This window comes from Mytilus edulis, chromosome 9 (assembly GCF_963676685.1).
Source record: "Mytilus edulis chromosome 9, xbMytEdul2.2, whole genome shotgun sequence".
NCBI lineage: Eukaryota > Metazoa > Mollusca > Bivalvia > Mytilida > Mytilidae > Mytilus > Mytilus edulis.
In genome coordinates, this window is record NC_092352.1 from 23,805,670 (window position 1) to 23,827,800 (window position 22,131).

At 31.8% G+C, this 22,131-nt stretch overlaps 1 protein-coding gene across 3 annotated transcripts; it reads right to left on the reverse strand.

Moving 5' to 3' along the window:
- Positions 1-299: 299 nt before the first annotated feature.
- On the reverse strand, positions 300-17,178 carry LOC139487856 (uncharacterized). 3 transcript variants are annotated; one of them, XM_071273023.1, is made up of 7 exons: positions 17,038-17,178; positions 15,338-15,447; positions 6,562-6,739; positions 5,421-5,613; positions 3,233-3,301; positions 1,244-1,393; positions 300-678 (listed from the first exon to the last, which is right to left on the reverse strand). In XM_071273023.1, the coding sequence occupies exons 3-7, from the start codon at positions 6,724-6,726 to the stop codon at positions 416-418; spliced, it is 840 nt and encodes a 279-aa protein (XP_071129124.1). In that variant the 5' UTR covers positions 6,727-6,739; positions 15,338-15,447; positions 17,038-17,178; the 3' UTR covers positions 300-415. The 3 variants fall into 3 exon arrangements, with proteins under 3 accessions (XP_071129124.1, XP_071129123.1, XP_071129125.1); XM_071273022.1 differs by lacking the exon at positions 15,338-15,447; XM_071273024.1 differs by lacking the exons at positions 15,338-15,447; positions 17,038-17,178 and adding an exon at positions 16,581-16,679.
- Between the last annotated feature and the right edge of the window lie 4,953 nt (positions 17,179-22,131).

The window sequence follows — 22,131 nt, forward strand, 5'->3', positions numbered from 1 at the left end:
TGCGGAAAGGACATAAATTTGAGGCTTACATATATATAGTAATATTAATCATTACACAGTATTATATTTTAAACAGACGATAAACAATAGTATGCTGTCTCTTAAAAACTGACCTTTGTTTTCATATTTCGCATGTCTGCTATGAACATCTTTTTTTTCTTTTCTCTTAATTGGTGCACACACTTCTTCGTATAAACCCTGTATTAAAACAGAACTATAACCCTGAACGTTTATCTTGTATCTTTTACCTTTGTTTGGGCATTGATCACACTTTAAAAATTAACAATATCACAAACATAATGCGTGAAGTTAAATATGTATTTCTTCGTTCATATATAATATTATATAATAATGTTTTAAATGTTTAAGAAACAAAATAAACGAATTCACCAAAGTCAGAAAAAACAATAACAGTTCAAGTCTTTCCAATATACGTACTACCACCCTTCGACGTATCAATCACCATCAACTCATAACTGTATTGTCCTTTTGATTTCAGTGTTAAATAAATGAGTATGCCGGCACATACAAAATACATGATAGATCCAAACATACATAAAGTAGGCGAGTAAGGAAACCCCAAATCATATACGTCTTCAAGGTGTTTTGATCTAATCAAACTCATGTACTGTCCATGTATGATCAAATATATGATTAAAAAGATGGAAGTTGTTGTACCTTCAAAGAAAAGAAAAATAGCGTATGACTATAAAGATTGCATTATTATTATGTTAACTCCCACATTTTGCAAAATAAACAAATTCATTCCATGAACCATATGCAAAAAATATTAATTTGTACTTCTTAATTTTTTCTTACTTTTTTAATTCATTCACAATGAGTCGCATGTTAAAATATCAATTGATAAGTAGAATGATAAAGACAGACAAACACATTAATTTTCCTTAGTTATTCTATAATATATAGAACATGCAACATACAAATTTTTATCTAAATATTATTCAAAATTGAAGACACAAAGTACAACACCGGTCTGGAATAGTAATGAAAAGGAAATGTCTACAGGCTCCATTCTATCCCGGAAACCGCATCGGCAACAACAAATATTGTATAAATGTGATAGTATCAAATATATAAAATTTAAATATATAACTTTTATTTAGAAAAGCGCAAGACCAAAATATCCCCCAAATTAGTGCTTTTATTTTATGTTAAAGAAAACCGTTTGAAAATTTAGGAAGGATGAGTACATATTAAGTTGTTGTGACAACACCTTTCTTACCTGAAAGAATTAAGAAGACACTCCCAACAACTCCAAGTCTTTTTGGTGGATACCGCTTACAACAATACACGAAGGTTAAAATCAAGGATACAAATGACTGTATGAAAGCTAGCGAGCAAACAACAACAATGGCTCTACACATATTAATCACTGTAAAATAAAAGCAGAGACAAGGTCTTAACATGTGGTTACATGATTATTATCTATTTTCAGATCTCAGGAAAAAAATATTTCAATGAGGTAAAGCCGATTTTCCCAAAATGTATTTCATACCGTGGCTTTCATTAATAAAATTCACCGTATTACAGCTACATGTGCAGCCATCAAGGTTTAAACAACATTTGAGGATATATTTGAACAACTCGTCAGCTTATTATATATCTATATTAAAAGACGGTCCAATAAAGGCAACAATAGTAAACCGCTTTTCAACAATCAAACATAGATTAAGAGAAAACAAATCCGGGTTACAAACTTAAACCGAAGGAAACACACCAACTATAAGAGGAAAACAACAAAACAACAGAAACACTGAATTGAAACAAAAAATAAACGACACTTTAACGTACAGAGAAAATTGCAGTTTCAAAACATATTGCAAAGTTGTTGATTTCAGAAAAGAAACTGTCTTTTTTGGAAAAAATCGTTAATTGATAAAGGCAGCTTAATCATGTGTAGTGTACCGCTATTTTAGACCAGTTGTCTTTTTGAAGTTAGCTACATAATGTTATAATTTAATTTTGGATGTAACGCATCTTCTGATTGGCTGATGTTATTTTGTTATGAGACCATAGACATAATTTAGTCATGTGACCGTGACGTCATCAACGTTTTTTCATGGTTTTTTCTACGGTTTAAAATGGAATTTAGCATTAAATTATAAGAAATGACTGTAATATTTTTTCTGTCTATTCGAAATAACATAAAAAATGTGGTGCACACTGTTAAATAACCCGCTACGCGCGTTATTCAGTGTTCACCAAATTTTTTATGTTCTTTCTTCATAGACAGAAAAAATATTACAGTCATTCCTTAAATGTTTCAGATATATATTATCGTTTTTTTGTCCATTGATACTGACGTTGAACAAACAAGTAGAAATTGACATATTGTCTCAAAGTATACATCAAGAGAGTTAAAAACATTCCTCAGTAAAAGAATATAAATACCTTCCCCGTCAATTATTGACTCTCTCCGTACTATTATTAGATATTTTTTTTAATTCGGTAATGAACATAGATGATATACGCATTCATCAATATAAAGAAAATTTAACTTCTAACAACAACCATAATAGAACAGTTTCACGTATCAACCATAAGCTAAAAGAACTCGTCAAGGAATTTACTTTTGTCCCTGCTGATAAGGCTGCTAACAATATCATTATTGTTTGACGTAAATTTTGCATTGAGGTTCTACAAAAGGAAATCACGAATTCACCAACATTTCAACTGACTCCACTTTCGGAAATTTACATCTGTAACAAATATAAACATTTAGCTAACTCTTTCAAACAGAACCCAATTCAATAACAGTTCCAAATATGAACTGACTTCCGCAGCTGCACAAAACTCCTTACAATTATAGTTTTATTTCGTCTTCAAGCAATTTTCCACTACTAAACTATCTATTCTACTTACTAGTTCAATTGGTAAATCAAAAACCTGTTAATAAACTGTTTAAATAAAGCCTTTTGTTAAATGTTAATCCATACCTCAGCTTCAATAAGGATTGAAACTGTCAGGCAAGCCATAGTTTTTTTAAATACCAACCACAATATTAAGGCCTTGCCTCAAAATATACTGGTGCAATATTTATGTTATGGATATATATGGGCGTATTGCAGTTAAAAAGAGAGGCGAGAGATTTCAAAAGGATACTCACACTCATTATCAAATATTAAAAGGCACTATCCCTATCTCATAAGATATTTCTCACAACCATTCGATATATAGTTCATTAAAAATGCATAAAGCAATAACAACTTACTTGATTCTATCGATAAATCGATTCCATTTTTATGCAGCTCTTCCTCAGTTATTTGCATAACTTGCTGGCCTAATAATATACAAGTCATAAAGTATTGAAGGTCTGAAAACTGGAAAGTTAATGACAGAAAACGTCATGCATTGCTGAAAAATCAACCGATATGCAAACTGTTAAGTTGTTAAGTAAACTTGTTTTTCCATTCTCAATTTTATTGTTTGTTCAGAGTTGACTAGTATAACATTATTGAGAGAGAATAAATAAGGAGATGTGGCCTAACCATCACAATGCCAAAACTTCCCCAGGCACATATTTACAACTAATAGACATTATAAGCATCCAACATACTTCCGTTGACGATAGACAAATATATATATATACATCCTCATCCTCCTGATTTGTATTGCTTATTTGAATACTTGACAACATATTTGTTACGTTCAGATGACGTGTTTTTCAACAGACTGTCGGCATTCCAATGGAAACCAATTGTGCCCTCTTCTTGCCGACTCGTTTTTTTTTTATTTTGATGAGGCTGACTTCATACAGGAACTTACAGAAGAAGTTAGCAATATCCTTTAACTTTACTTTCCGCTATATAGATGATTTTCCCTCACTAAATACTCAATACATCGAACTAGAGATACAACATATAAAGTTAAGTCGACCTCATATCTTGACTTACATCTAGAAATTGATAATGAGGGTCGGTTGAAAACAAAAGTTTACCACAAAAGAGATGATTTCAGCTTTCCAATTGTGAACTTTCCATTTCTAAGTAGCAACATTTCATAAGCACCTGCGTATACGGGGTATTTATCTCCCAATTGAAACGATATTCCCGTGCTAATATTTCTTATCATGATTTTCTTGATAGAGGGTTCTGCTCACAAGGAAGCTATTAAACCAAGAGTTCCGAATGGTGAAGTTGAAATCATTCCTTAGTAAATTTTACGGACGTCATCACGAGTTGGTTGGCCATTTTGGAATCACCGTTTCACAGATGATATCGGATATGTTGCTTACGTCGTAACTACAATCCCCTTCCTGTTCATGACTGTGACCTACCGAATTACACTATTTACCGGATTTGTTATAACATTAGCAACACGACAGGTGTCACATGTGGAGCAGGTTATGCTTGCCCTTCCAGAGCTCCTGAGATCACCCCTAGTTTTGGTGGGGTTCGTGTTGCTTATTCTTTAGTTTTCTATGATGTGTCATGTGTACTATTGTTTGTCCGTTTGTCTTTTTCATTTTTAGCAATGGCGTTGTCAGTTTATTTTCGATTTATGAGTTTGACTGTCCATCTGGTATCTTTCGTCCCTCTTTTATATCCTCATTGTAAAGCAGTCGCTTGAACAAGGAAGTTCTTTAATTTTTGTCTATTCATATATCTGTTAGAGTATCCATGTCTTTTGTAGTTTCAAAATATAAGACAGCTTTTGCAATTTGTTCTTGTGTTCTCTTATTGGTGGGACCATTAGGACCAAACTTAAAGCCAAACTGTATAAGAATATTTGAGATATCATCTGTTTATACTGACTTGCTGATATTAAGAAAACAAATGTTTTTAAGTTAGCGACGACTGATTGACGCTTGGGAGGTAGGAGCTATTGTCAGTCTGTCAAATTTTTTTGGAATTTATGTTTCACGTCATGAAATGGTTGGCCGTTCGTCGTAACTTTGAATAAGAAACTTACTAGATAAGATTTATTAATAAGACTGGTTCTGATAATAAGGCAGATGCTTCGTTTTGTAAATTCATAGGAATGTACTATCAACGTCGACTGAAGCACATTTTGTATGATACACAGAATCACGTTATATTAAAAATGTGCAAGCTTTTGCAAACCTATATAAATTAAAGAATATATATTATTCAGTTCCTACAATGACATTGGTATGCTATAACTGGGAATTTACACGTAATATCAGGATTAAATTTTATTCAAAAATTCAACTTTGATGTTCGAATGCGTCACCATTGCCAGTGTGAATTTGTAAATTTATTATTCCTCATCAGTGGTGATTAAAAAAAATGGAGGAATCAAAAAACCATCACCAGTTAATGTACAATAAACCTAAGCCTAAAAGGGACTTAATAATAAACACCTAGGATATCTATTATATATCTTAATTAAAAGTGTTACAATTTTTCAAATGATTTATATTGATAATTGAAAATTACCTGTTTCATTAATTCGCATCATAGTTTCCATCGTATCTATGGCACTGCCTGATAACATTATTACACATATATCAGAAGTGAGTTTTCCAATCTCAACGATCACACAGGACCGCACGTAGAATGGTCCACATCTTAATCTTAGATCTTTCATATGAGGTTCATTCGGATTCTTTTCCATACGTGCTTTTTCTTCCTGAATTATTGTAATTAGATTCAAGTATTTTCAGTTATGAAATGTAATTTGAAGTTACCCTTCAGGAGCAGCAGAGTTCAGTCGCAGATTTCGGCGTGTTCACTGATATTTTGTTGTTTCATTTGCCTTTACATTGTCATCACCATTTATCAAATATTTATTATGTTGCTCTTATCGTTTATTATTTTTACGTATCCGTTATCTGTCCTGCGATACATGATTTTCTTATTATGACCTTTTTTTTTCTAATTCTTACTACAAAATTTTGACAAAATTTACACACTTTTTATTCTGTGTCGAAAATCGATTTATTTTTATTCTTAAAAGCAATGAACATCTTAAGGTGCACATACGCATGACGATTGTTTAACATTGAATCATACCTTAAATTTGTTATGTACCAAACATTCTATCAAACCTTATATTAGTTCTGTATCCAAACGTTGAATCATACCTTATATTGGCTCTGTACCCAAACAATGTATCATACCTGATATTGGTTATGTATTCGAACAATGTTTCATACCTTATATTGTTTCTGTTTTCAATAATGTATCATACCTGACAAGGCTTCTATATCCAAACAATGCACAATATCTTATATAGGTTTTGCTTCCTACCAATGTACCATACCTTATCTTTGTTCTATATCCAACGCTGTATCATACCTTATATTGGTTCTGTACACAAACATGCAATGTTTGATACCTGATATTGGTTTTGTATCCACAAAATGTATTATACCTCATATTGATTATGTTTTCAAATAGATATAGGAAGATGTGGTATGAGTGCCAATGAGACAACTCTCCATCTAAATAACAATTTATAAAAGTAAACCATTATAATGCTTCTGTATCTAATCAATTTACCATATCTTATATTGGTTTGTTTCCAACCGATGTACCATACCTTATCTTGGTTCTGTATTCAAACAATGCATCATACCTTCAACTGGTTCTGTTCCTCAATAGGTAGGCTCTTCATTTCCCACTCCTGCATTTTTTGGAAATCAACGTCAATGATAAGCCACCCTGGTGTTATAAATCCTATCATCACCATCAGGAAACTAGCACTGCAAGTTCCTATGATTATTTTTTGAAATATCTGCATTTTGGTTGTAGAACTATTAAGTAAAGAAAACGAACAATTGACTCTATATTTTATAGTCTGTCTTTGTGTTGTTGTTTTAATTTTCTATTTTTGTCATTCATTTTTGCTAATGTGCTTTTATATATGCCTTATATATTGTGTTTTTTGTTAAAATGACATTTTTTTCTTAATAAAGCTTTTAGTACATAGGTGACTGCTGTATCCCTATTTTTGGCATTATTAACATAAAAAGTTTGTTTTGTTTACACATCGTTGTCTATGTATTGGAATTTGAAGCCACTATCAAAAAAGTGAAAGGATTAGCTAGCTTTAAAACCAGGTTTAATCCACTATTTGTTACATAAAAAAATGCCTGTACCAAGAAAGGAATATGACATTTGTTATCATTTCGTTTAATGCATGGGACTTTCCGTTTTGATTTCCCCCGGAGTACATTTTTGTAATTTTACTTATTACATTTCATTGCCTTTGGCATCTGAATACCCACTAACGAAGCATACTTTTCAATTATTTGTTACAAAAACCAATAGGTAAAAACTTATATTTGACACGAATAAATATTATTTATATTAAGGTTCTAACCACTAATTTCGTTTGTTCTTATACGTTTTTAAAGTGTACCGAGACCATAGTTACTCATGTTAAAATACAAAAGAGCTTGACCATTGTTCATTCTGTTGCCATTTTCATGCAGTGAATTAGCAGCGACCTCATTATACTTTTTAGTTATGTCAGTGTTTGTTTTTGTTGATTGTTCATATTCTAACAATAGAATAAAAATAAGTTCAAGACTTATTTTGTAGAGATGTTACCAAACTTAACAATGCGGTATATAAACGATGTATTGGTGTTTTCAAATTTTTAAAACAAATCAATAAAAATATTACAATGGCAAATTACATACAGAAATATCACACGGCTTATAAATGCAGATAATTTCGAACTGTGCACAGGATATTTGGCTTAAATTTTGAAACTGCATGGGGACATTTAAGCAGGTTAATCCGTTAACTTGTATTTTCGTAATCCAAACAAATATCTAGTTGAATGATACTTACCATATTAAAACCTAAATGTTTAAGCTGTCTGCATTTCAATTTAGTTAAACATGAAAATCAATGCTCTTGAAACAAGTAGACGATAGAAGTGCAATGTGTGATAGTTTTACTGAAGACTTCTACCAACATTAACATAGTCATATGCATAAAATGGGAATCAAAAGCACTTCATAGGGGCTCAGATATCCACTAAACTCTCTATGAAAACACTGACATGGAATACTTTTCAATGATTTTTTTTATTGATTAAGTGGATTGCTAAGTTAACCCATCCAATAAATCACAATATATCAAACAAAAGTAGCGACGAATCTGAACCTTACTCATGACAAAACACAGAAGGAACAGGTCGCCATTTTATGAACAGTTTTGTAAAGGGGATATATCAAGAACTAATTACCTACGTTCAGTGGGATATAAATTCCAGACTATAACGGACTTTTATCTTTTGAAGGATTTTGATTAGACATTTAGTGTTGTCTTTAAGGTAACACAATTCAGAAGCAACTAAAATTTATCTAAACAATCGTTTTTAGCAGTTTTGTTACTTCTTAATAGACATGTTTACCATAAGCCGATACCGAAACCGAAACCAAAAATAGAAGTGAGGTAAATGTTAAATGTTATTGTTATGACAATAAGCTCAAACCTTTTACTCCATTATATTGTTTGAAATTGGAATACACTTGATGGGATATAACCTCAATTCATCAATTCATATAAATCTATCAAAAAAGCTGAGTTTAATTCAATCAATATGAAATACACTTATGCAAGTTATAGACAATTTATTTATCATGTACATTTATCATTTAGCAGGTTTCGTCGTAGGTAAAGAGCTGCACATAGTTCTACAATAGCCGCAATATCGTTCCGACTATGTCGATAAAAAGAAGCTATTATTTCATAAATTTGTATACGTCCTATGGAATATTCTACATAAACTCTTCTCGTACGAATCTTTTATTGACAATTTTGCGTTGATTGCGAATTATTGCATTCTGATTGCATAGATGCCTTACAGTATATGGTGTTGCTATAGGATGTTCTAATGGGTATATGGTATCACCAATTAATTAACAATCACGAAGAAACGGTAATATCTCGTGTGGACCGGTCGCATCTATCAATCTGTAAGTCATCGCGTCATTATTATGACATAGGAAATAAGAATTGATGGATCTTATTTTCTTTCCTGTGTCTATTATGTCTTGCGTATTCATACAGTGTATATGAACATATTCACTATAAACAATGTCTGGTATTCGGTTGGGCGATTTATTCTATGGGAGATGCCATCAGTATATCCAACTGATTCTTCCAATTCTGGCCAATCACCCTTCATATATTCCAACTCCTCAGATGAATGTCATGTTAGCATTGATCTGAAAGCTTGATGAAGACTTGGCCCAATTTCATGGATAATTTGTTAACTAAAGTATTGCTAACTTCAAACATCAAAGCCATTTGTTCAAATGTAGGTTAACAAATCAAAACCATAAAAAGTTTATATTGCCAGCTTATACATGTAATAAGTACCACTTCTTTATTCCTTTGACCTATTCAGCTTAGCGCTCTCATAAATATATAATATATATTTCATTAAAATTATGAACTGTTGATGGATAAATGGGCCCAGGAAGCAACTGGAATGTTAAGAATTTCGTTTATTTATACTGACATAAAAATGTTTGCCCTCATGTTTGCCTTTTTAAGTATTGTTTTTGTTCATCTGTAAATTAAAGGCTCTTTTTGTTTTTTACATATAGTTGGAACGATATTACACATATTGTAGAACTATGTACAGTTCATTCTATTCGACGAAACTTGTTTCATGATTAATGTACACCATAACTAAATGTTAATCCACATTTCAATTGTATGTAATTGTATGTATTTAATACTCGTTGAATTTAACTACGTTTTTAGCTAGATTAATGTAAACTGTTAAATTGAAGTAATACTCCATCTAGTGTATGCAAATGTCAATCAATATAATGGAGTAAAAAAGGTTAGGTTAATTGAACATATTTTCAACATTTACCTCACTATTATTTTTGGTTTCGGTATCGGTTTCGGTATCGGCTTATTGTGAACATGTCTAATATTCAAGTTACAGATTCAATCTAAACAAATTGCAACAGAAATGATTTTTAAATATCATGAGATTATTTTAGATCTTTAACATTAAAAAAGTATAATAAAATCGTACGGTCGGAAATTGTTACTCTACCACCTAATCATACCACTCTTAGACCACCGCTTTCAGTAGAGTAAGTAGTATTGTTATTTGGAGTGTATAGTATGATTTTCTTAATAGTTACACCTTATGTAAGACTGAACATATAAATAACGGTGATGGGCCTACCGATTTATGTTAGAAATGATTCGCCATATTGACATCTTAGAATTTAAAGAAACTTCATTTAGTAGATAATATTACTGCAAGAATCCCTTACCTGAATTTGTGTTAACATATAAATACGCTTCTAAGTGTTTTACCAACATACACTAATGTTTTATGTGTACATGTATTTAAATATTTGAAATGCGTCTAGAAATGGATTAGACATACAAAAGTTCTTGACGCAGGTCAAACGACAAAGAACACATTATTTCGGTTTATTAAAATAAAATAAAAAATGCAATCATCTTCTTTTACCAGCCGGAACGCAAACATCTGATTTGTCCGTTAAAACCCCGGATATGCGGCAAGAGAATCAAGTGGAGATAATTTAAGGAAAAGCTGTAAACAGATGTCGCTCCGCGATTAAAAGAAAATTGGCCGTGAACGACGCATCGAAAAATCGCAAATTTCATTTAAAATAAATGGAATTATAGACCGATCTTGAAATCATTTCATCTAAAGTATTAAAGCAAATTAAATTTATAAAAAAAGCGAGATGACATAAGCCATTTAAATATATTAAAGCGATTCTTTCCATTTTGTGAAACGGACATTTTTTTCACATCGACTGCCCTGGTCAATTTTTCTACTCATAACGAATCGTCACACCGCCGGTTTACCTAGTGAAAATAAATATGACTGGTATATTTTGATACATTGAGGCATGGAAAAGAGCTACAGTAGGGTCATATGACGTTACCAGTCGATTTAAAATACTTAAGCGGCCTGTCAAACTCAAAGCATAAATGTAGGTAGCCGGAAACAAAATCCTCTTCTTATTATTGAAATACGTCCATATTTTGAACAAATGAAAATTAATACTGGTTACATTATTCAGAAATTATGTTATCTTTATATTTTCTACAATTTTTAACCTTTCAAGCTAATTTTTTACTTATTTTTTCCCTTTTCTGCCCCACTGACGTAGTCTGAATTTCAGAGTTCACAGTTGAAAAAGATTGTTTACCAACAATAATGTCCACGTGTTCATCTGCACATATCCAACTATCTACGTCATCACGTGACTTTTACACTTCTGTTGTATATCATTAATGGCCGATAGATTATCAATGAAAGTGAACGGGGTACATAGATAAAACGGTCATAACTTTTTTGTTATAAAGTATATTTTTCCTTCCAACCCCGCGTTTTACAGTTTATAAATTTTTACAATTAAATATGTTTTAAGTTTCAGTTCAGAAATATGATTTCGTGCTTCGAAATAAGTTTGAAAATTGAGGTGACATATCCACACAGTCTCCGTTGACATCTTCGTTAAAACTCGACAAAATTGCAATGGGACCTTTTTGTAAAATCAATTTTCTCAATTAATTTATTGTTACTTATATCCTTCCAACCTCTAAAAAGATCGACAACATATTTATTTAAAGTAAATGGCAAACCATATCAGTTCAGGTATTAAACTTTTTGCTTCGAAATTTGTTTGAAAAGTTCATATTTTGGCAGTCTTCAGCAATATTTTCAAAATGGCGGACACTGTTGAAGGTTCATAACGACACGACATGCCGGTATTCATTTAGTTATAAATCAAAAAGTAATATTTCAAATATTTATCAAAGTGTGTCTTTTTGTACTTAAGAAATTTCTTTTTTCACATGTTCTTCAATATATTTATTAGAAACAGTCTCTCACACTAAAAATAAAGATTTACATGCACCGACCATGCAGTTTAGAACATTGATAGCGTGGGGCGACATGGACATATATATTTTTGAAGATTTGTACGATGAAAATCGTAAAATTGTTAGATGCATGTCTTTTCAATAATTGTCTTACCTTAATGCAGCATATATTTAAACACTATTTCCCTCTGTGAAAGTGGATACATGCTATTTGTTTTGATAAAATTTCGAAGTTGCATTTAACAAAATGGCGACCAAATAATTTCAAACGTAGAGGATGTTCGCCACTTAGTTTACACATGCAAATAATTCAATAAGATTTAACTGTTTGTATTGCAATTAAATATGACACGTTATTGTAACTCGTATGATAATTAAGGATAAAGCAAGATTGTGGAGATATTAATTAAGTCATCAACGTGATCAAACAAAACAAACATGGCAACGTGACCTAATCACGATGTAAATTTTGAAAACTTAATATATATATTAGTATTATACGATTGTTTATGAAATCATTTTATGATAATATTTTATATCAACGAAAGGAAACCACGGATGGGTTGAAACAAAGATGCAATATCTATATATATATATATTTTGAAATTATTACTTGGGTAACCAGTACATTTTACATAACCATAATTAAACCAGTCACATACAGAGTTATCGAACCTAATTATGACTGGAATAGTTGCATATGAAAACGTATTTCTGACTCGTTGAAAACTAACAAGACACTAATTTATAAATTTAAAGACAAAAAGAAAAAAAAATTGGATGGGGGCAACATTCAGACCATGAATATTTTATTAAAAATGTAACCCTCCTCCAACACCTAAAATACTGAAATTTGTTATCATCCTTAGCATTCTGATCATATGTCCATATATGACATAGCATACAAATAGAATAAAAAATGGAAATGTGGAATGTGTTTGAGACAACGAACCAATCAAATCCAAAATGCATAAAACAACCCAATTAAGGTAAGCCATCAATGTGTCTTCAACACAGCAAGAAATCCTACAATAAGTATGAATTTTAAAGGTTGAGATTGACAGGGACCAGCCCCATCCACACCACCTTTTCAAGCTAATTTGATGATAATAGTATATATTTTTATATGTCCCACTTCTCCCTCTGTTTATAATCCTTATAATCGGCATTTGGTTTAATTAAAATTGCTAGGAAGGGCACTTAATGCCTATTACCCATATTTCTTAGAATCTTATGTCGTTCTATAGACTTTTTTGGTTTCCTTTTTGATAATTTCAAGAAAAATGAAACATGCACATGTATATTTGTATCTAAAGGCTTGGTGATATAACTCCCTTTTTCTCCAATTAAGGTTACTTCTTTAGACTTTTCTACATTTAGTGTTGACCAACATATGTTCATCCTTACAGCCAAATGGATATAATTGTACATTTACTTCTTTTGAAAAAGATTGAAAAGTATAATTTAAAAAAAGACACAATCATGCAATCAGTTGAAATAACTTATACAATCCAATTATAAAAGAACCAAAAATAGCAAGAACTAGATCTGGTTTTGCTGGTTTCTATGTTGTAATGTAAAAGCCAGGAGTAGAACTTTGTTATATTAAAGGTATGTAGGATTTTCTTTCTGAGACAAGTGCCTGTGTGCTTAAAACAGAACAATAATTTCTTTTCTGAAAAAATGAGATCAATAAGATTTACTACATATTTGTTCACAATTATTTAAATTATTTAATTCATAAAAAAAATCTTGAAATCCTTTTTAATGAATTTATTTGGTTTAAAAATAATATTTTGATAAGATTTTTTTCTACACTTTTAAGAAACTTAAATTAAGTATGAGTCCATATTCAATGAAGTAGTACATGTATACATATTTGTGAAGGGGCCAGCTGAAGGACGTCTCCAGGTGCAGGCGTTTCTCACTGCATTGAAGACCCATTGGTGGCCTACGGCTGTTATCTGCTCTTTGGTCGGGTTGTTGTCTCGTTGACACACTCCCCATTGCATTTCCATTGTCAATTTTAAAACATGTGAATACATGTGGTAGTTTTTTTACATTAAGGAACTGAAAGCTTTTTTTTTTAAAAATTATTCGTTTTGTTTTAAACTTTTGTTTTTAAAATTCCAATAGAGAACATACTTTATATTATTGTTTTAAAACTATAAAATAAGAGACTTAGTGATCTAAAATTACTAATTTCAGTTAAAAGGTTCAGAAATGAATGATTAAAATAATCATGGTTAAAAGTTTGCATCCAAAAATATATATAGATTTACACTTCATATTATTTGGCATTGGCTAAATTTCTTCCTATAAGTACTTTTAAAATTCATTTAGATTATTTTGCAAATAACAAATGAATTTATTGAAATGTATTGTTTTTCTTTTTTAAATTTGTGTCCAAGTTTTTTTCAAATGCATTTCCCCCCTTTAAATGGTTGAAAAAGGGTTTTGAATTACCAATGAAGTGGTAATAAACAAGAGTTCTGCTCATGATTCAGTTAAAAGGAATTGATTATTTTCTATTGAAAAAATAAACACTTTGCAGGATATTCTGTATGCCAGATATAATCTTGAGAAGTAAATTTAATTATTTCATCTGGATTTTTTTTTAAAGGAAGATGAAGTTCATAATAAATTCAATATATATTTTTTTGGTAATACTGCCTACAAATCAATAATAAGAGGAAAGCATTTGTTCAATCAGTCATTTATGATCACCGTTGTATTGTTGTTGTTTTAGGATCGAGTTATTCCCCTTGGAACGTCCTATTTTTCGACTTGTTGAATCGTCACACTGTCGGTTTACCTATCGAGTTATTCCCCTTGGAACGTCCTATTTTTCGACTTGTTGAATCGTCACACTGTCGGTTTACCTATCGAGATTTTCTGTCAGTGGGCTTTTCTTTTACAAAATATCAATAGTTATCATCTCATCTATATGAATATACGTTAGTATTACGTGTGTCATTTCAATTTACATTTATTTATTTTCAAGTATCACTTCCGCGGCCCGTATTTTCATCTTTCATCACCTAATTTGCAATGAAACATTGTATTTTCAGACTTTTAATAATAACGTAGTAAAAGTTTGGAACCTGCCGCATCAAAGGGTATACTTGGTTTAGAAAGGGAAACAAGTTAAATGCCTTTACGCAGCATTTTTCGTGACGTCGATGCCGTTTCTAAAAAATGCCATTTTTGAATGGAAAAGCGCGTGAGCTTTGTCGCATTTTCGACGCCATTATGAGAATTGCTTCCCGGCTGTACGTAGGATCTAAAAAAGTCCAAAATATTGTAAGGAAAATAATGTAAAGTAATAAAGTGAGAACTGTTTCTAGCAAAATAAAAAAAAATATGGAACGCCAAATTAACAAAAATGGATAGTCATTATTATACGATTGCGTCGAGATTTTGAACTTATCACTATAGCCAATGCATTTATTCTTAAACTTATATAGCATTTTCTTCATATACCAATTGGAAATAATTATAACCTTCCTCTTTTAATTAATTATTGCCGAAAGAAAACTATTTCGTAATTTTATTTCAGCTATCACTCGACTAGCTGCAGCTGTTGTGTTTGACGGATATCCAACAGTTCCAACTACAAAAGATGTAAATAGTATCAAAGGTACCAGGATTATTATTTAGTACGTCAGACGCGCGTTTCGTCTACATAAGACTCACCAGTGACGCTCATATAAAAATAATATGATAATCAGATGTTATTGCAAATCAAACTTTGACACAAAACATTGCTCCTGCCGTAAACATGGAATTAACTGTTCGTTTCCCAGCATGTGGGAAATGTCGGGGAACGAACTTAACGATATGTGAAGGCATCACTATGATTGCATATTGCAGAGACATTCAACTATACATTAAGAAGACGTGTATCAAAATTGTCTGTTTAACTTTCATTAAAACCAAATCAATTATTTTCAAAGATAAGTTTTTAAATTTAAATTTACCTTCATCATATTTTCAAATGAAAACAAAAATAACCAAGGCAATAAAAAACAAAGTAATCATCAATTTTTTAACAGTTTAGGCAATGTATAATGCAATGCATGTTATACCGTAATCTAACATACAAGTACATTCCATATGGAACTTTATTCAATTTTGGGGGATAATGGTTCTCACTTCCGTTGATAGATAAACAGATTTTTAATAAAACATCTATTTGTTTTCTTTGTATCACTTCGTAAATAATTGTGTTAAAGGTTGCACTTTAGAGCAGCCTTCAAAATACAACGTCTGAAAACAGCTGGATATGAATCTCAAATATGTGGGTTTTTTTGTTTAGCTATTTGGTGATTTTTTCTTAAAAAGGGATAATTTTACCAATAAACCATAACTCTGGATTGTATTTTCAACATCGGAAATCTTCTTTGTAGTCGTATAAATCACTTGAATTCGTTTTTGACATTTGATTGGCTAAAAAAGTGCCATAATCTAGACCTTTTTCAGAATTTTAATCGATGTTTTGTTCACATCAAGGTTTTAGCCCAAAATGGTGATTTCCGATCGTATGATTTCTCTTGACTTTTTTATATATAATTGTGCCATGCTCTGGCATTATAAATCCGTTGAAACCGTTTCTGCTGCAATTTGTTTAGATTTTTGCAATATTTGGCGTTGACAGCTTGAACTAATTATAATTGTATACAGTTATGATTAAAAATATTTCATTTGTTTGCTTGACACACAATTAATATATAAAGAATCCTTTACCCCCTAGTGGCACAATAAATATCCAGTTCGCACCTTTTTCTACTTTACACAATTTTAGCCTATTGCCATCCGCCAACCTTGACCCTTCAACGGCTTCAAAAAATGAAGGCAACAGTAGTATACCGATGTTCAAACTCATAAATCCATGGACAAAAACCAACACTGATGGTATGTTGATGATTTGAAGTGTTTTCAGTCATTAATTGATGTACTCATTTGATATTTATAACAACAATGCGTAGTTTAGCACGGGACAAACATTTCGTAGTGAAATTAAAAAAAATATGTTTGTATTTGTTAACACGCAGATTCGCATTAGGCACCTTTCCATTTCCGTACCATGGAACAAAAGATATGAAACAATTAACGAAACAGTCAAGATAATTGAATATAGATAAAATATAATTAGCCGTCTTGTTGACATTTGAAACATTAAAAAACATGATTACGTGTTTACCTGTATGAACTGGTGCTGCTTTACTATGGTATCTGACACACAACTGTATAAGTGTAATGCACCAATGTTCAGTATCCGGGTCTGACGTAAATGTAAAAAGTATAGGTGTGTTAAATAAATGCAAAGGTCAATCAATGTGTTTATCAACTATGATTTTAAAATTACCTTTAAAATAATATGGTCATTTCAAAAGCCGAATTCGTCTTCCGCACTAAGGTGCTATAAGACAAAAGTATTTGCATATGATACACTTACTATTACAGGTTAAAATTAATCATCTTAAATTCAATTCAAGGAAGTCAATTATCTTTTTTCGTATTTTGTCATTTCTTTTTATTTACAATATTTTTTACCGGAATTATGAAAAAATGGTGGAGTTGTTGCTTTGTCAAACGCACAAATTCGTATATTCGTGGATACTTAATTTCGTGGTTTTTGGCAAAGTCTGCATACATTCCTTTCGAAAATTTGCGATTCGTTGAACATTTAAATTCGTGGTACCTCTGTTCCAACGAATATTAATGAATCAACAGTAGCTAAAACTATTATTTTTTCAAATTGACTTATTTTTGTTATTGTATGATTGGCTGGATCAAATCTAAAATTAGTTATCAAAGGTACAAGGCTTATTATTTGACTCGACAGACGCGTCTACATAATCTCATCCGTGACGCTCATATCAAATTAATTAGAAAGCCAAAACAAGTAAAAAGTTATATATAAAAATAGATATGCATAAATATCCATCTAAAATAAATCTTCAAATGAAATAGAAAGAGATGGTTGAGGCTTTTAGTCGAACGTGTTCTATTGTGTTGCAACAAGAGTGTTTGGTTCATAAAAAACCTTGTTGTCCAATTTCTACACCGTCTTCATAAAGATAAAAAATATTAAAAAGTTTAAATTGTCAAACAAAAGGCTAGAAAATACAAAAAAAAACCAACCCCTGAATGAATTCATGCGTCTAAAGCCATTTCTGGATGTTTCTTCATCAGGATAGCTTAAAGCCAAATTCTGAAGGGCAATGTTGTACAAAAATTCGAGCAGAGCTGTATGACCAAATAGGACGGTAAACAATTCTGACATTATTTTCATATGTAATGACTTTGTAATCTATTGATATCCAATAGATTTCCATGGTCACATTTTCCTTTAAGGTGGTACCTAACACTACAGGGAAGGAGATAACTCTGTAAAGTCAGCTCAACGTTTTAATTACGTTGTGTTGTAAAAGGAATATTAAGCTTCTCAATGATCAAAATTGGTTTTTGTCAAACTGCTATATAACCAGTGTAATGTTTCTGACAAAACGGTTGGTTCAAAATTTTTGAAATTTTTACATTTTTGTTAAAGGGTCAAAGTAAATAATTTGACAAAATTATATGAAAATTAAACGAGCAAAATTAATTTTAGCGAAAGTGTTGGGTACCACCTTAATATCACGGACATAATTCTTCAAGACTGAAAGAATGACGGAAGATACCAAAAGGTTATTCAAACTAATAACATCAATAAATCGAAGACAAAATGATAATCCTATGACAAAACAAAAAGGACAAAAAACACATTATACTGTCAAAAAACGAGGTAAGCAGATGTTGAGTTGCTCATGCTAGTTCAAATCCGTTGACAAGTCTCAATTGCGGAAGAAAAACGGTAATAAATTATAAGCCTGGTACCTTTAATAACTATTGTCGTTATAGTAATTGAAAAATATCAATTGTCATCTTTGTAACAAATGTTTTTCTAAAACAAATCTTGATTACATCTTAAATTTTTCGAAGCTGACCTGCTAGCAGCAACTCTGTGTCAATGAAATCTCGATAGGAAACGCAGACGTAAATGTGTTTAATGGTATATCCTTTATATCAAGTTCGATAAGATAGATTCGATCAACAGTCCCCGATTTTTTTAGTTAAGGGATTTCATCTATATAGCTGAGCGTGGAGTGAAATGATATTGAAAGCATTTTTTTCATAAATGACAAATGCGCGTAAATAGAATCTCACGTATACAATGTAGTCTTTGATCTCAAAAGAATTAAGTTCGAGTGGAGGCAAAATTTAAGTCAGTTTAGTTTTAATAAGTTCGACCTTAAGATTAACAATTGGGCTATTAAAGAAATAAATATTTGAAACACCCTGAAGCAAGTCAATGTGATATACTATATAATTTTGCGTCACATGATGTTGCAATGTCGCAAAAACTATTAGAGGTTTATTTGTATTGAAAGTTACTCTATATGAAGGAAAATGATAGGCTTAAAATGGACTACAATATGTTATTCAGGAAAAAAGAAGACGGTCACTTTCAGACCTTAACAAAAATTTTCTCAAACCAATCGTACTAGTACCCAAATTAGTGGTCATATGTCTAACGTGGTCAGCGGTCACATATTTGGTGCACGAAAACGTAATTTCAACGGCCATTTTAATGTTTTTAACTTTCGAAATAATCATGCAGAAAATATATGGTGTTCAGTATCCAAGTCAAAATGAAAATCAGAACTCGTTTGCAGCCGACAGTCTACATTCTGAATTCCTCGTGTTCCACTCCTTTACTTATCCATTCATCCATAAAAAAATCGAACTCAGTCTGATAAAAACAATGTCAAAGTCGGCAAGTTTAACGTATTATATTTAACACATGAACAATAGCTTTAACGACTTAACATCATTAAAAAAACCTCAACAAACATGAATATACATTTCATTGGCACTGGTTAGAATCTACACAGAGCTAGTTCAGGATAGTGACACTTTTCATTATTAAATTGTTTTGACAAATTCTAAAGAATGTCATTCAGGCATGTATAAGACCTAGCATATTAAATACAAGAATTTAAACAAAAAATAAAATAATCATTCTTAGTATACAATCATGTTTCTCATGATTAAAGAGATGATTTCAGCTTCCCAATTGTGGACTTTCCATTTCTATGTAGCAACATTCCAGCAGCGCCTGCATACATAGTATATATCTCCCAAATGTTTTTAACATATTTATTTATAGTGGATCGGGAAACAAGTTTTGCAACTTATATTAATTCCTTTCCACTTTGCGGGTGCGAGTGCTGCCTTGTAGCGGCATTAGCCTACTCTTTTTCGAAATCTACACGGGTATCTTTAACGTGCAAGAGATATGGCTCTCTCTTAACACGGGTCAGCCATTTATCGTCCCCTTCCGACGGACTATCATCGTTTCCTCAAGACCTTACTCGCAGATGGTGTCAAGGGAGAGCCGAAAATTGAGTTCCTGAAATTTTCATCCCAAACGGGAATCGATCAAGGAACCTTTGTGTTAGTAGTCCGATGCACTAACCACTACACCACGGCTCTCCCAATTGATACAGTATTCCAGGGCTTGTATTGCCTATCACGATTTCCTTGATAGAGGGTTGCTGCTCACAAGAAATATATGTTCACAAGGAGTTGGTTGACCGTTATGAAATATCCGTTTCACAGATGATATCGGATATGTTCCTAATGTCGTAACTACAATCCCGTTCCTTATTCACGAATGTAATCTACCGAAGTTGACTGTTAACCGGGTTTGAAATAGCATGAACACTACGACGGGTGCCAATTATCGAACAGGATATGCCTACCCTTCCGGAGCACCTGAAATCACCCCTAGTTTTTGGTGGGTTCGTGTTGCTTAGTCCTTAGTTTTCTATATTGTGTCTTTTTTGTTATTATTTTTGTCTTTTTATATTTTATCCATGGCGTTGTCGGTTTATTTTCGATCTATGAATTTGACTGTCCCTCTGGTATTTTTCGCCCCTCTTCTAAATGTGTTTCAATCGCTTTGTATGTTACAGATACGATTTTTACAATGGTACGTACAGATTTTGTATTGTTTATAGACAAATATTGTATTGAAAGGAGCGACAAGAATTTTGGAAAAAGTTACTAGATATATGTAGCAGGAAGGAAATTGGTTTTATTGTTAAGTTATTTGGATTGTTACAAACAAGAGAATCAATGAATAGGTTAAAAACAATGCCGTATTTGGCGAAACCTTTTCAACTTTTGATCTTCAGTGTTGTACAACTTTGTACTTTTTTCACTTTCGATCTTTTATATCTGGGCGTCACTTGTAAGTCTTGTGTGGACAAGGTGCGTTTTTGGCGTATTGAATTCTAAACCTGATGCTTTTTGTTATCTATTAATCATGTTTTTCTTTGTCTAATATGTTCTATTAATTTGTATTGTAGTCCTGTAATATTATGTTGTCATTTCAATGTTATATTTAACTTTGCCATTAAAGTGCGAGGTTTGGCATGCCACAAAACCAGGTTCAACCCACCACTTTTATTCCCCTTTAAAAGTGTCCTGTACCAAGTCAGGAAGATGGCCATTGTTATATTATTGTTCGTTTCTGTGTGTGTTGCATTTTAACGTTGAGTCGTTTGTGTTTTCTCTTAATTTTGAGAAATTGAGATAAGACGTGGCACGGTACTTGTCTATCCCAAATTCATGTATTTGGTTTTCATGTTATATTTGTTATTCTCGTGGTGTTTTGTCTGATGCTTGGTCCGTTTCTGTGTGTGTTACGTTTCGGTGTTATGTCGTTGTTCTCCTCTTATATTTAATGCGTTTCCCTCGGTTTTAGTTTGTTACCCCGATTTTGTTTTTTGTCCATGGATTTATGAGTTTTGAACAGCGGTATACTATTGTTGCCTTTATTTAACATTAATATGATATTAAAGAGGATATGTTATATTCCGCGACTTAAACTTAATAACACGTTAGAGCTTGAATAAAATTTACAGATCATTGAATTAATAATGGTTATACTTTTGATGTTTGTATATCGACTAACATCTGTAATAAATAAAAATTAAGACGAGGGTCTATGTTGCAATGATGTTAACAGCATTCGAGGAGGCTATCAATGTCAGTGTCGATCCTTTGGATTATGCTTCATATCCCGTGGCTAACTGTTCGTGCGCAGGTATAAGACTACTTGCATTGTTTAAATTTGATTATGTTTTCTGGAATACAACCTCCGGCAAATTGTCCAAAAATTAAATATGAGGATGGAAAGGGTTATTTTCGTGCAACGTGTTTTGCCATTTTTTTTTCATGTGCA

Bases quoted from the DNA above. Each gene is read 5' to 3' on its own strand.
- LOC139487856 (XM_071273022.1), bottom strand. From the start codon at position 6,726: ATGCAGATATTTCAAAAAATAATCATAGGAACTTGCAGTGCTAGTTTC. The intron at 1,394-3,232 runs GTAAGTTGTTAT...TTTATTTTACAG, and splicing joins CGATTTATCGATAGAATCAA to TGATTAATATGTGTAGAGCC. The intron at 679-1,243 runs GTAAGAAAGGTG...TTTTCTTTGAAG, and splicing joins TGTCTTCTTAATTCTTTCAG to GTACAACAACTTCCATCTTT.